Source organism: Hypanus sabinus, chromosome 24 (assembly GCF_030144855.1).
Source record: "Hypanus sabinus isolate sHypSab1 chromosome 24, sHypSab1.hap1, whole genome shotgun sequence".
NCBI classification, from domain to species: Eukaryota; Metazoa; Chordata; class Chondrichthyes; order Myliobatiformes; family Dasyatidae; genus Hypanus; species Hypanus sabinus.
The window spans coordinates 38,653,598-38,669,210 of NC_082729.1; the positions used below are offsets into that span (position 1 = coordinate 38,653,598).

General features: G+C 52.3%; 1 protein-coding gene across 1 annotated transcript in view; it reads right to left on the reverse strand.

The window, feature by feature from the left end:
- The window catches only part of LOC132380677 (IQ motif and SEC7 domain-containing protein 3), a 279,565-nt gene extending 264,692 nt beyond the window's left edge, over positions 1-14,873 (reverse strand). Inside the window, exon 1 of the mRNA XM_059949664.1 lies at positions 14,346-14,873. Within this exon, the coding sequence (XP_059805647.1) occupies positions 14,346-14,632 (287 nt within the window). The 5' untranslated portion in view covers positions 14,633-14,873. The remainder of the gene's footprint in view (positions 1-14,345) is intronic.
- Positions 14,874-15,613: the final 740 nt, after the last annotated feature.

Consider the following 15,613-nt stretch of genomic DNA (forward strand, 5'->3'; position numbering starts at 1 on the left):
GGCTGAGTGAGTCTCCGCACTGGGTAATAGTAACTGGCTGAGGTGGGGCTGAGTGAGTCCCCACACTGGGTAATAGTAACTGGCTGAGCTGGGGCTGAGTGAGTCCCCACACAGGGTAATAGTAACCGGCTGAGCTGGGGCTGAGTGAGTCCCCGCACAGGGTAATAGTAACTGGCTGAGTGAGTACCCACACTGGGTAATAGTAACTGGCTGAGTGAGTCCCACAATGGGTAATAATAACTGGCTGAGGTGGGGCTGAGTGAGTCCCCACACTAGGTAATAGTAACTGGCTGTGCTGGGGCTGAGTGAGTCCCCACACTGGGTAATAGTAACTGGCTGAGTGAGTACCCACACTGGGTAATAGTAACTGGCTGAGTGAGTCCCACACTGGGTAATAATAACTGGCTGAGGTGGGGCTGAGTGAGTCCCACACTGGGTAATAGTAACTGGCTGTGCTGGGGCTGAGTGAGTCCCACACTGGGTAATAGGAACTGGCTGAGCTGAGGATGAGTGAGTCCCCGCACTGGGTAACAGTAACTGGCTGAGTGAGTCCCCGCACTGGGTAATAGTAACTGTCTGAGTGAGTCCCCGCACTGGGTAATAGGAACTGGCTGAGCTGAGGATGAGTGAGTCCCCGCACTGGGTAATAGGAACTGGCTGAGTGAGTCCCCGCACTGGGTAATAGTAACTGGCTGAGTGAGTCCCCACACTGGGTAATAGGAACTGGCTGAGCTGAGGATGAGTGAGTCCCCGCACTGGGTAATAGTAACTGGCTGAGTGAGTCCCCGCACTGGGTAATAGGAACTGGCTGAGCTGAGGATGAGTGAGTCCCCGCACTGGGTAATAGGAACTGGCTGAGTGAGTCCCCGCACTGGGTAATAGTAACTGGCTGAGTGAGTCCCCGCACTGGGTAATAGGAACTGGCTGAGCTGAGGATGAGTGAGTCCCCGCACTGGGTAATAGGAACTGGCTGAGTGAGTCCCCGCACTGGGTAATAGTAACTGGCTGAGTGAGTCCCCGCAGTGGGTAATAGTAACTGGCTGAGTGAGTCCCCGCACTGGGTAATAGTAACTGGCTGAGCTGGGGCTGAGTGAGTCCCCGCACTGGGTAATAGTAACTGGCTGAGCTGAGGTTGAGTCAGTCCCGCACTGGGTAATAGTAACTGGCTGAGTGAGTCCCCACACTGGGTGATAGTAACTGGCTGAGCTTGGGCTGAGTGAGTCCCCGCACTGGGTAATAGCAACTGGCTGAGCTGGGGCTGAGTGAGTCCCAGCACTGGGTAATAGTAACTGGCTGAGGTGGGGCTGAGTGAGTCCCCACACTGGGTGATAGTAACAGGCTGAGCTGGGGCTGAGTGAGTCCCCGCACTGGGTAACAGTAACTGGCTGAGGTGGGGCTGAGTGAGTCCCCACACTGGGTAATAGTAACTGGCTGAGCTGGGGCTGAGTGAGTCCCAGCACTGGGTAATAGTAACTGGCTGAGGTGGGGCTGAGTGAGTCCCCACACTGGGTGATAGTAACAGGCTGAGCTGGGGCTGAGTGAGTCCCCGCACTGGGTAACAGTAACTGGCTGAGGTGAGGCTGAGTGAGTCCCCACACTGGGTAATAGTAACTGGCTGAGCTGGGGCTGAGTGAGTCCCCGCACTGGGTAATAGGAACTGGCTGAGCTGAGGATGAGTGAGTCCCCTCACTGGGTAATAGTAACTGGCTGAGTGAGTCCCCGCACTGGGTAATAGTAACTGGCTGAGTGAGTCCCCGCACTGGGTAATAGTAACTGGCTGAGTGAGTCCCCGCAGTGGGTAATAGTAACTGGCTGAGTGAGTCCCCGCACAGGGTAATAGTAACTGGCTGAGCTGGGGCTGAGTGAGTCCCCGCACTGGGTAATAGTAACTGGCTGAGCTGAGGTTGAGTGAGTCCCGCACTGGGTAATAGTAACTGGCTGAGTGAGTCCCCACACAGGGTGATAGTAACTGGCTGAGCTTGGGCTGAGTGAGTCCCCGCACTGGGTAATAGCAACTGGCTGAGCTGGGGCTGAGTGAGTCCCAGCACTGGGTAATAGTAACTGGCTGAGGTGGGGCTGAGTGAGTCCCCACACTGGGTGATAGTAACAGGCTGAGCTGGGGCTGAGTGAGTCCCCGCACTGGGTAACAGTAACTGGCTGAGGTGGGGCTGAGTGAGTCCCCACACTGGGTAATAGTAACTGGCTGAGCTGGGGCTGAGTGAGTCCCAGCACTGGGTAATAGTAACTGGCTGAGGTGGGGCTGAGTGAGTCCCCACACTGGGTGATAGTAACAGGCTGAGCTGGGGCTGAGTGAGTCCCCGCACTGGGTAACAGTAACTGGCTGAGGTGAGGCTGAGTGAGTCCCCACACTGGGTAATAGTAACTGGCTGCGGTGGGGCTGAGTGAGTCTCCGCACTGGGTAATAGTAACTGGCTGAGTGAGTCCCCGCACTGGGTAATAGTAACTGGCTGAGCTGGGGCTGAGTGAGTCCCCGCACTGGGTAATAGGAACTGGCTGAGCTGAGGATGAGTGAGTCCCCGCACTGGGTAATAGTAACTGGCTGAGTGAGTCCCCGCACTGGGTAATAGTAACTGGCTGAGCTGAGGCTGAGTGAGTCCCCGTACTGGGTAATAGTAACTGACTGAGCTGGGGCTGAGTGAGTCCCTGCACTGGATAATAGTAACTGGCTGAGTGTGTACCCGCACTGGGTAATAGTTACTGGCTGAGCTGGGGCTGAGTGAGTCCCCACACTGGGTAATAGTAACTGGCTGAGCTGGGGCTGAGTGAGTCCCCACACTGGGTAATAGTTACTGGCTGAGCTGGGGCTGAGTGAGTCCCCACACTGGGTAATAGTAACTGGCTGAGCTGGGGCTGAGTGAGTCCCCGCACTGGGTAATAGTAACTGGCTGAGGTGGGGCTGAGTGAGTCCCCACACTGGGTAATAGTAACTGGCTGAGCTGAGGCTGAGTGAGTCCCCGTACTGGGTAAAAGTAACTGGCTGAGTGAGTCCCCGCACTGGGTAATAGTTACTGGCTGAGCTGGGGCTGAGTGAGTCCCCACACTGGGTAATTGTAACTGACTGAGCTGAGGCTGAGTGTGTCCCCGCACTGGGTAATAGTAACTGGCTGAGTGAGTCCCCGCACTGGGTAATAGTAACTGGCTGAGGTGGGGCTGAGTGAGTCCCCGCACTGGGTAATAGTAACTGGCTGAGTGAGTCCCCGCACTGGGTAATAGTTACTGGCTGAGCTGGGGCTGAGTGAGTCCCCGCACTGGGTAATTGTAACTGGCTGAGGTGGGGCTGAGTGAGTCCCCACACTGGGTAATAGTAGCTGGCTGAGCTGAGGCTGAGTGAGTCTCCGCACTGGGTAATAGTAAGTAGCTGAGCTGGGGCTGAGTGAGTCTCCGCACTGGGTAATAGTAACTGGCTGAGTGAGTCCCCGCACTGGGTAATAGTAACTGGCTGAGCTGGGGCTGAGTGAGTCCCCGCACTGGGTAATAGTAACTGGCTGAGGTGGGGCTGAGTGAGTCCCCGCACTGGGTAATAGTAACTGGCTGAGGTGGGGCTGAGTGAGTCCCCGCACTGGGTAATAGTTACTGGCTGAGCTGGGGCTGAGTGAGTCCCCGCACTGGGAAATAGTAACTGGCTGAGGTGGGGCTGAGTGAGTCCCCACACTGGGTAATAGTAATTCGCTGAGCTAGGGCTGAGTGAGTCCCCACACTGGGTGATAGTAACTGGCTGGGCTGGGGCTGAGTGAGTCCCCGCACTGGGTAATAGTAACTGGCTGAGTGAATCCCCACACTGAGTAATAGTAATTCGCTGAGCTGGGGCTGAGTGAGTCCCCACACTGGGTGATAGTAACTGGCTGGGCTGCGGCTGAGTGAGTCCCCGCACTGGGTAACAGTAACTGGCTGTGGTGAGGCTGAGTGTGTCCCCGCACTGGGTAATAGTAACTGGCTGAGCGAGTCCCCGCACTGGGTAATAGTAACTGGCTGAGTGAGTCCCCGCACTGGGTAATAGTAACTGGCTGAGTGAGTCCCCGCACTGGGTAATAGTAACTGGCTGAGGTGGAGCTGAGTGAGTCCCCACACTGGGTAATAGTAATTCACTGAGCAAGGGCTGAGTGAGTCTCCGCACTGGGTAATAGTAACTAGCTGAGCTGGGGCTGAGTGAGTCCCCGCACTGGGTAATAGTAACTGGCTGAGCTGGGGCTGAGTGAGTCTTCGCACTGGGTAATAGTAACTGGCTGAGCTGAGGCTGAGTGAGTCCCCGCACTGGGTAATAGTAACTGGCTGAGCTGGGGCTGAGTGAGTCCCCGCACTGGGTAATAGTAACTCGCTGAGTGAGTCCCCGCACTGGGTAATAGTAACTGGCTGAGTGAGCCCCCGCACTGGGTAATAGTAACTGGCTGAGTGAGTCCCCGCACTGGGTAATAGTAACTGGCTGAGCTGGGGCTGAGTGAGTCCCCGCACTGGGTAATAGTAACTGGCTGATGTGGGGCTGAGTGAGTCCCCACACTGGGTAATAGTAACTGGCTGAGCTGATGCTGAGTGAGGCTCCACACTGGGAAATAGTAACTGGCTGTGCTGGGGCTGAGTGAGTCACCGCACTGTGTAATAGTAACTGGCTGAGCTGGGGCTGAGTGAGTCCCCGCACTGGGTAATAGTAACTGGCTGAGCTGGGGCTGAGTGAGTCCCCGCACTGGGTAAAAGTAACTGGCTGAGTTCGTCCCCGCACTGGGTAATAGTAACTGGCTGAGTGAGTCCCCGCACTGGGTAATAGTAACTGGCTGAGTGAGTCCCCACACTGGGTAATAGTAACTGGCTGAGGTGGGGCTGAGTGAGTCCCCAGACTGGGTAATAGCAACTTGCTGAGCTGGGGCTGAGTGAGTCCCCGCACTGGGTAATAGTAACTGGCTGAGTGAGTCCCCACACTGGGTAATAGTAATTCACTGAGCTGGCGCTGAGTGAGTCTCCGCACTGGGTAATAGTAACTGGCTGAGCTGGGGCTGAGTGAGTCCCCGCACTGGGTAATAGTAACTGGCTGAGTGAGTCCCCACACTGGGTAATAGTAACTGGCTGAGCTGGGGCTGAGTGAGTCCCCGCACTGGGTAACAGTAACTGGTTGAGGTGAGGCTGAGTGAGTCCCCACACTGGGTAATAGTAACTGGCTGAGCTGGGGCTGAGTGAGTCCCCACACTGGGTAATAGTAACTGGCTGAGTGACTCTCCGCACTGGGTAATAGTAACTGGCTGAGCTGGGGCTGAGTGAGTCCCCACACAGGGTAATAGTAACCGGCTGAGCTGGGGCTGAGTGAGTCCCCGCACTGGGTAATAGTAACTGGCTGAGTGAGTACCCACACTGGGTAATAGTAACTGGCTGAGTGAGTCCCACAATGGGTAATAATAACTGGCTGAGGTGGGGCTGAGTGAGTCCCCACACTAGGTAATAGTAACTGGCTGTGCTGGGGCTGAGTGAGTCCCCACACTGGGTAATAGTAACTGGCTGAGTGAGTTCCCACACTGGGTAATAGTAACTGGCTGAGTGAGTCCCACACTGGGTAATAATAACTGGCTGAGGTGGGGCTGAGTGAGTCCCACACTGGGTAATAGTAACTGGCTGTGCTGGGGCTGAGTGAGTCCCCACACTGGGTAATAGTAACTGGCTGAGCTGGGGTTGAGTGAGTCCCCGCACTGGGTAACAGTAACTGGCTGAGGTGGGGCTGAGTGAGTCCCCACACGGGGTAATAGCAACTGGCTGAGCTGGGGCTGAGTGAGTCCCCGCACTGGGTAATAGTAACTGGCTGAGCTGGGGCTGAGTGAGTCCCCACACTGGGTAATAGTAACAGGCTGAGGTGGGGCAGAGTGAGTCCCCACACTGGGTAATAGTAACTGGCTGAGGTGGGGCTGTGTGAGTCCCCTCAGTGGGTAATAGTAACTGGCTGAGCTGGGGCTGAGTGAGTCTCCGAACTGGGTAATAGTAACTGGCTGAGCAAGGGCTGAGTGAGTCTCCGCACTGGGTAATAGTAACTGGCTGAGGTGGGGCTGAGTGAGTCCCCGCAGTGGGTAATAGTAACTGGCTGAGATGGGGCTGAGTGAGTCCCCACACTGGGTAATAGTAACTGGCTGAGCTGGGGCTGAGTGAGTCCCCACACTGGGTAATAGTAACTGGCTGAGCTGGGCTGAGTGAGTCACCACACTGGGTAATAGTAACTGGCTGAGCTGGGGCTGAGTGAGTCCCCACACTGGGTAATATAACTGGCTGAGATGGGGCTGAGTGAGTCTCCGCACTGGGTAATAGTAACTGGCTGAGGTGGGGCTGAGTGAGTCCCCGCACTGGGCAATATTAACTGGCTGAGCTGGGGCTGAGTGGGTCTCCACACTGGGTAATAGGAACTGGCTGAGTGAGTCCCCGCACTGGATAATAGTAACTGGCTGAGTGAGTCAACATTGGGTAATAGTAACTGGCTGAGCTGGGGCTGAGTGTGTCCCCTCACTGGGTAATAGTAACTGGCTGAGCTGAGGCTGTCAGCTACAGTTAAGGGTGCATTTCTGCAGAAAGCATTTATGCACACGAAGCCAACACCGGGAGTGCGGCAGTAGCGAAAACCAAACAGGTTAATAAATGTTAACAGGCTGCCAGGATTGTGTTGATGCTTGTTACGATGAGATATCACACATGCACACCCACTCATGCAAGTCCACACACACTGTGTCAGAGACGCACACAGAGACACAGAGTGAAACAGACACACACACACATAGACACAGTGACACATGGTGAAACAGACACACACACAGACACAGAGTGACAGATGCACACACCTACACAGACACACACACACACACACACACACACACACACACACACACACACACACAACATACAGTGACAAAGGCGCATACACACACTGGGACACACAGAGACAGAGACACACATAATGACACAGATGCACGCACTCACAGAGACCTACAGTGACACAGATGCACACAGAGGCAGAGACACACACACACACAAAACACACACAGATTGACACAAAGTGACACAGATACACACACACATACAGACACATGCATGCTTACACACACGCACACACAGATACATACAGACACAAAATAACACGCACCTTCCCACAGATCCACAAACGGACAGTCAATGACACACACACAGACTGAGTATTAAATACCCAATTGACAGCTGATCTGGGAAACCGCAGTGCCAATCCTTCACATCCCTTCACCCTATCTCCCTTCTCCCTATACTTCCTCTTCTATTCTGCTTCCCTCTCTCTCCTCTTTACATTCCTCTCCCCCTCTCTCCTCTACACCCCCTTAATCTCTCCCACCTCCTTCACCGACCACACTCTCCTCTACTCCTCTTTCACGCTCCTGCCTCCTCTACTCCTCTCTTCCCCACTCTGTCCCCTTGTCAGTCCCTCTCCTCCTCTATCCACCCAATTCTCCTCCACTTGCCCCTCTCCCTCTCCTCTTTATCCTTCTCAATTCCTCTGCCCTCTGCTCTACGGCCCACTCGATCTCTGCCCACATTCCATCTACCACACTCTCTTCCACTCCTCTCTTGCCCTCCTACTTCCTCCAATTCTCTCTGCCACTCACTCCATCTCTCGATCACTCTCACCTCCTCTTCACCCCTCTTTCCCACCTTTCTCCTTCCTCTACCGCTCTCTCCTCTGCTCACCCTCTCTCTATCGCTCTCTCCTCCACTCTTCTCCTTCCCTCAATCACCCCTCTCCCCCTACCTTTCTCCTTCCTCTCTCCTTGCCACTCTCCCTTCTCTATTCCTCCTACCCTCCCTTCTCTACTTGCCCCTCTTTTCCTTCCTCTATCCCTTGACACCACTTTCCTCTACAGTCCTTTAATCTCTGCCCATCTTCCATCGACCCCCTCTCCTCCACTCCTTCCCATCTCGATCTCTCCCCCTCCTTTCAACCTCTGCCCCTCTCCCTCTCTCCCATTCCTTCCTCAAAGCACCTTCTCGATCTTCCATTTGCCTCCTCACACTTCGCTCCCTTCCTTTCCCCATTCACATCAACCCCCCCACCATCTCTCCCCAGCAGCTGTGAGCACGTGTAGACACACACACACACACACACACACACACACACACACACACACACACACACACACACACACACACACACACACACACACACACACACACACACACACACACACACACACACACACACACACACACACACACCCCCCTTGCTCGCAGGCCAGCAAGATACTGCAGTCCAGATCACAGTAATTACTGCAGGATGTATGAACTTGGTCTCCCGGAGGGTGGGTGGAGGGAAGCCAGACACAGAAGAAGAGGGAACATGAGATTGGTGGGGCGGGGGAGTGTTATAGGAAGAAGGAGAGGTAGATGGAGTCAACCAGGTGCCATATAATGTGACAAATATGATCCACCAGTGGAAGAATTTGGAGCAGGTGCAATAGCAGAGGGGGGGATTGTGGACTTCCAAAAGGGTAAGACAAGGACACACACACACCAGTTCTCATTGAGGGTTCAGAAGTGGAAAGAGTGAGCAATTTCAAATTCCTGGGCCCAACGATATTGAGGCATTTACTAAGAAGGCAAGACACCAGCTGTATTTCATCAGGAGTTTGAGGAGATTCGGTTTTGTCACCAAAGACATTGGCAAATTTCTACAGGTGTACCGTGGAGAGCATTCGAACTGCCTTCACACTGTCTGGTATTGTGGGGGGGGGGGGAGGCGCAGGGGTGCACTGTGCAGGATCAGAAAAAGCTGCAGTGAGTTGTAAAATTAATGAACTGCATCTTGGGCAGTAGCCTCCCCAGCATCCAGGACACCTTCAACAAGCGATGCCTCAGAAAGGCGGCATCCATCAAGGACCCCCACCATCCAGGATCCTCTTCTCATCGCTACCATCAGGGAGGAGGCACACACTCAACGATTCTTCCCCTCTGCCATCCGATTCCCGAATGGACAGAGAACCCATGAACGCTACCTCACTACTTTTTTATTTCTATTTTTGCACTACTTATTTAATTTAACCATTATACATATATATTTAAGCTCTTTTTCCTCTATTATTATGTACTGCTGCTGCAAAAATTTCACAACATGTGCCGGTGACATTAAACCTGAATCTGATTCTGAGTGGTACCATTTAAAAAGCACTTGGAGAGACGGGGCTTGGAGGGATGTGGGTGGAACGCAGAAAATTGAGACTAGATGAGTGGGAACTGTGGTTAGGACAGACTGATTGGGTCGAAGGGCCTCTATCTACGCTCTCTGCCTCTGCAAACACAGAGCCAGCACAAGAGGTACTAATGCTGATCACATCTCCTGGATAGCATGCCAGAAAGTTGGGGGGGGGGGGGTGGAAATCGCACTTCAACAGAGCACAAGATCCCTCAAATGCACACCCTCCCTGACAGGAAGCTGGAGATGTTAACCCATCCCACACCGGTCAGGAGTGAGCAAACTCTCCAACCCCCAACACGACAGTAACTCCCTCCGGCGCCAGCCTCCCTCATACCAAACAGTAATCACTCACCCTGCCCATCCCATACAATATTAACCCTTGCATGCCCTAATATTAACTGGCTCACACACAATATTAACACAGTCCACCCCGACACTTAATGGTGTTAATGACAGGATTATTAGCAGTGTGGAGGAACTGATGGATCTTGGGCTCTACTTGTTCACCCCAACATCTAATATCAACCACTGCTCAAAATCAATATTAACCCTCAATCACTCTCAGTATTCACCCTTGTTCATACCCAATTTGCAGTCTGAGCTCTAGTCCAAAGTTCAACACTCAAACCCCTCAAAGTTGCCTGGCAAGTTGAACAAGGTAGCCAAGATGTGTTGGCCATCATTAGTCAGGGGACTGGCTTGAAGAGCCATGAGGTAATGTTGCAGCTCAATAAACTTCTGGTCAGACCACACTTGTGTTCAATGTTGGTCACCTCATTGTGGGAAGGATGGGGAAACTTTAGAGAGCATGCAGAGGAGATTGACCAGGATGCTGCCAGGATTGGGAGAGCATGTCTTGTGAGAAAAGGTTGAGTGAGCTGGGGCTTTTCTCTTTGGCGAAGAGGAGGAGGAAGAGAGGTGACCTGATAGAAGTGTACAAGGTGATAAGAGGCACAGATCAAGTTGACAGCAGAGCGGAAATGGCTAATACGAGGAGGCATCGTTTTTAGGTGACTGGAGAAAAGTATGGCGTGGGGGAGGAGTCAGAGGCAAGTTCCTTACAGAGATTGGTGCATGGTGGAATGCGTTGCCTGGGGTGATAGTAGAGGCAGGTTAATTACAGTACATTAAAGAGATTCTCAGATAAGCACAAGGATGATAGGAAAATGGAGGGCTCTGTAGGAGGGATTCCAGAGTGGGTTAAAAGGTCAGCACAACATCGTGGGCCGAAGGGCCTGTACAGCATTCTAATGTTAACCCTTGCACACCCTAATATTAACACCGGGTCACACACAACGCAGTTAACCCGAACACTTAATGTAAACCACTGCTCAAAATTGACATTATCCCTTCATCAACCTTCATTCCTTCATTCACCCTTGTTCACACTCAGTTGAAAACCTGAGCATTATATATTAATCCCAGGCCTGATTTTAACACCAGCACTCCCACTTGGAGCTAATCCTATCCCTCGCTCATGCCGGTATTAACCCTGTCCGCAACAGCAACCGATACTTCCATAAGCATCCACACGCCCCAGATACTCCCATGCAAGGTGCAATGCGATGCCCAGTACCCCACATGCAGCGCACCGATCCTGTGCATCAGTCAGGCGCAAGACTACGGCCTCCTTCCATCGTTCCCACGCAACCCATTACCCCATTACACCGATCCACCCGTGCAATTCGTCACATTGTACTCTTCAATGCGTGACCCCTCTCTGCACCCCCCTCTGTGCAGCCTGCAGAACACATGACCATGTACACAATTTTAACCCTTTCACCCTCCCAACGCCAACACACCGAAAGAACTTTGAGGCGATTCCTGCCACAGAAACTTAACCCACTGCATCGCACACATTGCATCACCCACGCTCCACACACAACTTTAACCCATCGCCTCCCACACAAAATATAATCGTCCAATTCCCACATAATTTTCACCGTGACTCTGTTGTGACGTTAATACGTTAATACTACAATTCCCGTTTAACACCATCCCTCCCACATAGTTTTAACCCTGTGAGTCCTGCACAATTTTAACCCATCCACTCCCACACAATGTGTCAGCAACATTCACAGGATTTGAACTCACAATTTAACCCTATGATTTCCATATTTTAATGTCACCGTGTTCCCAGAATTTTAATGTCGAAACCTCCTACATATTTGGCACAACACCTCCCCACAGAATTTTAACTGTGAGTCGTGACTTTAACCCTGTGATTGCCACACCTTGAGACATAGGAGCAGAATTAGGCCATTTGGTCCATTGAGTCTTCACCGCCATTCCATCATGGCTGATTTATTTTCCTTCGAGTTCTCATTCTCCTGCCTTCTCCCCGTAACCTTTGAGTGTTTCCCACCCAGCATATTTTTAACCCTGTCATTTTAATGTTACCTGTCTTATAGCATAATACTGTTGTTCCCACAGATATTTAACCCTGTCATTCCCACACATCCTTCCTACAACAACCTCCATACATGATAAAACTGCCACTTCCTCCCCATCTCTTCAACCTAATATTAACCCTCTAGTTCCCACATAATCTTAAACCATCCGCCCCCATACAACAGGCAGCCAGCCCTCACACAATCACACCCACACAGTACTAATGCTGTGATTCCCATAGATTTTAACCCATCTGCTCCCATGGTAGCCAGCCCTCACACAACACTTTCACTCCCATACGTAACATTAACCCTGTCTTCCCTAAGCTCACCACACCCCTGTTCACACGGTAGCCAACGTTAACCCTGTTACTGACAAAATTAACCCTGTTACTGACACCACCTAACCCTGCAATGCCCACATGATTTCCACACCTTCTCTCCAACACATTAACCCCTTTATTCCACACTACTTTAAGCCAGCCCCACCTAATCAATACTAAATTTGTTGCCTGCCCTCACACCATTTTAACCCCGTTTACCCCCACAGGTAACTAGCCCTCCCACATATTCCCTCAACAATTTTTAACCCCAGAGCAGTCAAAGGTACACAATATTAACCTTATGATTTCCACATCTCAGAGTTGTACTCTGCAAACATTCTTTTCTGATAAACATACTTTGAATCCTCCCTCCCACACCTTTTTAACCCTGTCCCTCCCAATCTGTAACTCACATCCACACATTAACCTCTTCTGTCCAACATCTTAACCCTGTCCCTCCCAATGTTACTCGCACATGAACCCCTTCTGCTCGACATTTTAATACTGTCACTCCTGCACATTAACCTTCCTTCCCACATTAACCTCTTCCCTTCCATGCTTTAGTCCAGTCAATCTGCTCAGAACGTTAACCCTATGATTCTGGCACATTAACTCCATTCCCTCCCACACTTTAACCTTGTCACTCCACACACAATAACCCCATGGGCCCCACATCTTCCCTCCCACAGATTAACCCTTTCCCTCTCATTCAACATTAAGTTACAATGGGTCAATGACAGGATGCAAAGGGGACTGAGAAGCACAGATAGAGTTAAAATGGTAAAATGTGAAGAGATTCACTTTGGAAGGTCAGACCTGAAGGTAAGAGTACAGGGTTAACAGCAGGATTCCCTGCAGTGTGGAGGAACACAATGATCTTGGAATTCATGTCCATAGATCCCTCAAAACTGCTGCATAGTGATAGGTGTGTTAAGAAGGCATATGGAGTGTTGGCCCTCATTAGTTGGGGGATTGAGTTCAAAAGGCAGAAGATAATGTTGGATCTCTATAAAACTCTGGTTAGACTACACTTGGGATATCATGCACAGTTCTGATCACTTCATGATAGGAAATGTGCGGAAGCTTTAGTGAGGGCACAGAGGAGACTTACCACGATGCTGCCTCAAGTAGAGAGCATGCCTTATGAGGAAAGGTTGAATGAGCTAAGGCTTTTCTCTTTGGGAAGGATGAGGATGAGAGGTAACTGGTTAGAGGTGTACAAGATGATAAAAGGCATCGATTGAGTGGATAGTCAGCGACTTTTTCTCAAAGTGACAATGGCTAATACCCTCGTATTAATTTGGGCATAATATGAAGGTGACTGGAGGAAAGCATAGGGGTCAGAGATAATTTTACTCAGAGACTGGTGGGTACATTGTATGCCCTCCCAGAGGTGGTGGTAGAGGCAGATACATTCGGATCATTTAAGAGACTTTTAGATAGGGACATGGATGATAGAAAAATGGAGGGTTATGTGCGAGGGAAGGTTTAGATTGATCTCAGAACAGGTTAAAAGGTTGGCACATCATCATGGGCTGAAGGGCCTGCTCTATGCTAACATTAACCCCTCCCATCCCATACTTCTTTCCTGTTATCCCACACGCATTAATTCCACGAGTCCCACACACATTGACCTCATGCTTCTCACACCTTACCTCCCACGCAACATTAACCCCTTCTGTCCCACAGATTGACCACTTCCCTATTCTACTTTCTCTTTGCTCCCCTTCCTCTCACACTGTAAAACTGTCATCCTACACACATTAACCCTTTCCCTTCCATACTTTCAGCTACTTCTCGCCCACACTAACATCCCATACATATTAACTCCACGCGTCCCACACCTCTCCCACAGATTAATCCCCTCACTCCCACACTAATGTGATCCCACACACATGAACACCACAAATCCCACACCTTCCGTTTCTCACATTACCACTTCAACCCTTCATTCCTACACAATATTAACCCCTTCCCTCCCTCACTAACGTCATCCCACACATATTAGCCCCACGATTCCCACACCGTCCCTCCCACACTTCAATCTTGTCAACGTCCACATCATTAATCCCACGATTCCCACACCTTCCCTCTCTCACATTAACTTATTCCCTCCTGCACGAACGTGAACAAACTCACATGAAACCCATGCTTCCTTCAACTTCCCTTTCTCACGTTAACCCCTTCCCTCCTACGCTGCAGCTGTTTCCTCCCAAGCATTAACCCCTTCCCTCTTGCACTTCAACCCTGTTACCCTACACATTAACCCCACGATTCCCATCCCTTCCCTCCCACATTAACATCATCCCGCACATATTAACCCGACAGTGCCCACACCGTCCCTTCAATAAATTAACCCCTTCCTTCCCACATTGCCATTCTACATAACATTAACCCCGTCACCCGCTACCCCGGTAACCGTGCCCGATCCCTTACCTGCTCCTCTGCGGGGTGGCCGGGGGGCTGCTGGCGCCGTCGGGAGGCAGCGGGCCGCCTGCCGGCTGGGGGGCGGCCGGGACGGCGGCGGAGGCGGGCGAGCGCTCGGCCTCCCCGCCGGCCCGGCGCAGGCTACGGTTCTCGCGACTCAGGCGCTCGAGCTGCCGCTCCAGCTCGTCGATGCGGCGCCGCTGCTGCTCCAGCAGCTTCTGCTGGGACTCGATGATGTTGTTGAGCTCCAGCAGGTACTCCACCGCCCGGCTCGGGCTGTCGGGCTGCCCCTCCATGGCCGCCGCCGCCGGTCCTCGCTCCCTCCTGATCCTTCCTTCCTCAGGCCGCCGCCGCCTACTCCTCCTCTTCCGCCGCCTACTCCCCCGCCGCCGCCGCCGCCGCCGCCTACTCCGCCGCCGGGCTCGCGCGGGCAGCCGCCTTCACTTCAGCACCGTCCGGGGGGACAGCGCAACCCTGCCCGCCGCGCGCTCCGCCATTGCTGCCGGCTGGATGCGCGCGCGCGCGCGACTTTGCACGCCTCCGCCCCCAACAGCCCCCCCTCCCCCCCTCATCTCGCATGCTGGACCGACCCTTCTCTCAGCGCGCCTGCGCGGCAGCCGCACACACCGCCTGCACGGCGCGGGGAGATACACGCCGCAGCACGTATATATCGCGGCGGAGTATAAGCCGCCAGAATGCTCTTCCCCTCAAAACTAATCAATAAGCTCCAAGACCTTGGCCACAGTCCCTCCTTGTGCAATTGGATGCTCGATTTCCTCACTAGCAGACCACAGTCCAGTCAGTTTGGATTGACAACAACATCTCCTCCGCAATCTCCAGCAATCCAGGGCTACTATAATGCCCTGTGCTTAGCCCCCTGCTCTGCTCACTTTATACTGACGACCGTGAACCTGAACGTAGCTCCAATGCAAGAGTTTGCTGGTAACAGTACTGGTGTTGGCCATATCCAAGGTGACCAATCAGCATGAGCAGAGATTGAACAGCCAGCTGAGTGGTGTGACAGCAACACCCCCTCACTCAATATCAGCCAGACCAAGAGGATAAATATTAACTAGGGGGCCATGAGCTGGTCCTCATTAGGGGATTGGTGACGGAGAGGGTGGGCAAATTTCGGTTGCTTTGTGTTTTTGTTTCGGAGGACCTGTCCTGGTCCCTGCCCATTCATGCCATTACAAAGGAAGCAGGGCTGCGTCTCTCCTCCTCAGAAGTTTGCGAATGTTCAGCTCGACACCTAAAACGTTGACAAACCTCCATAG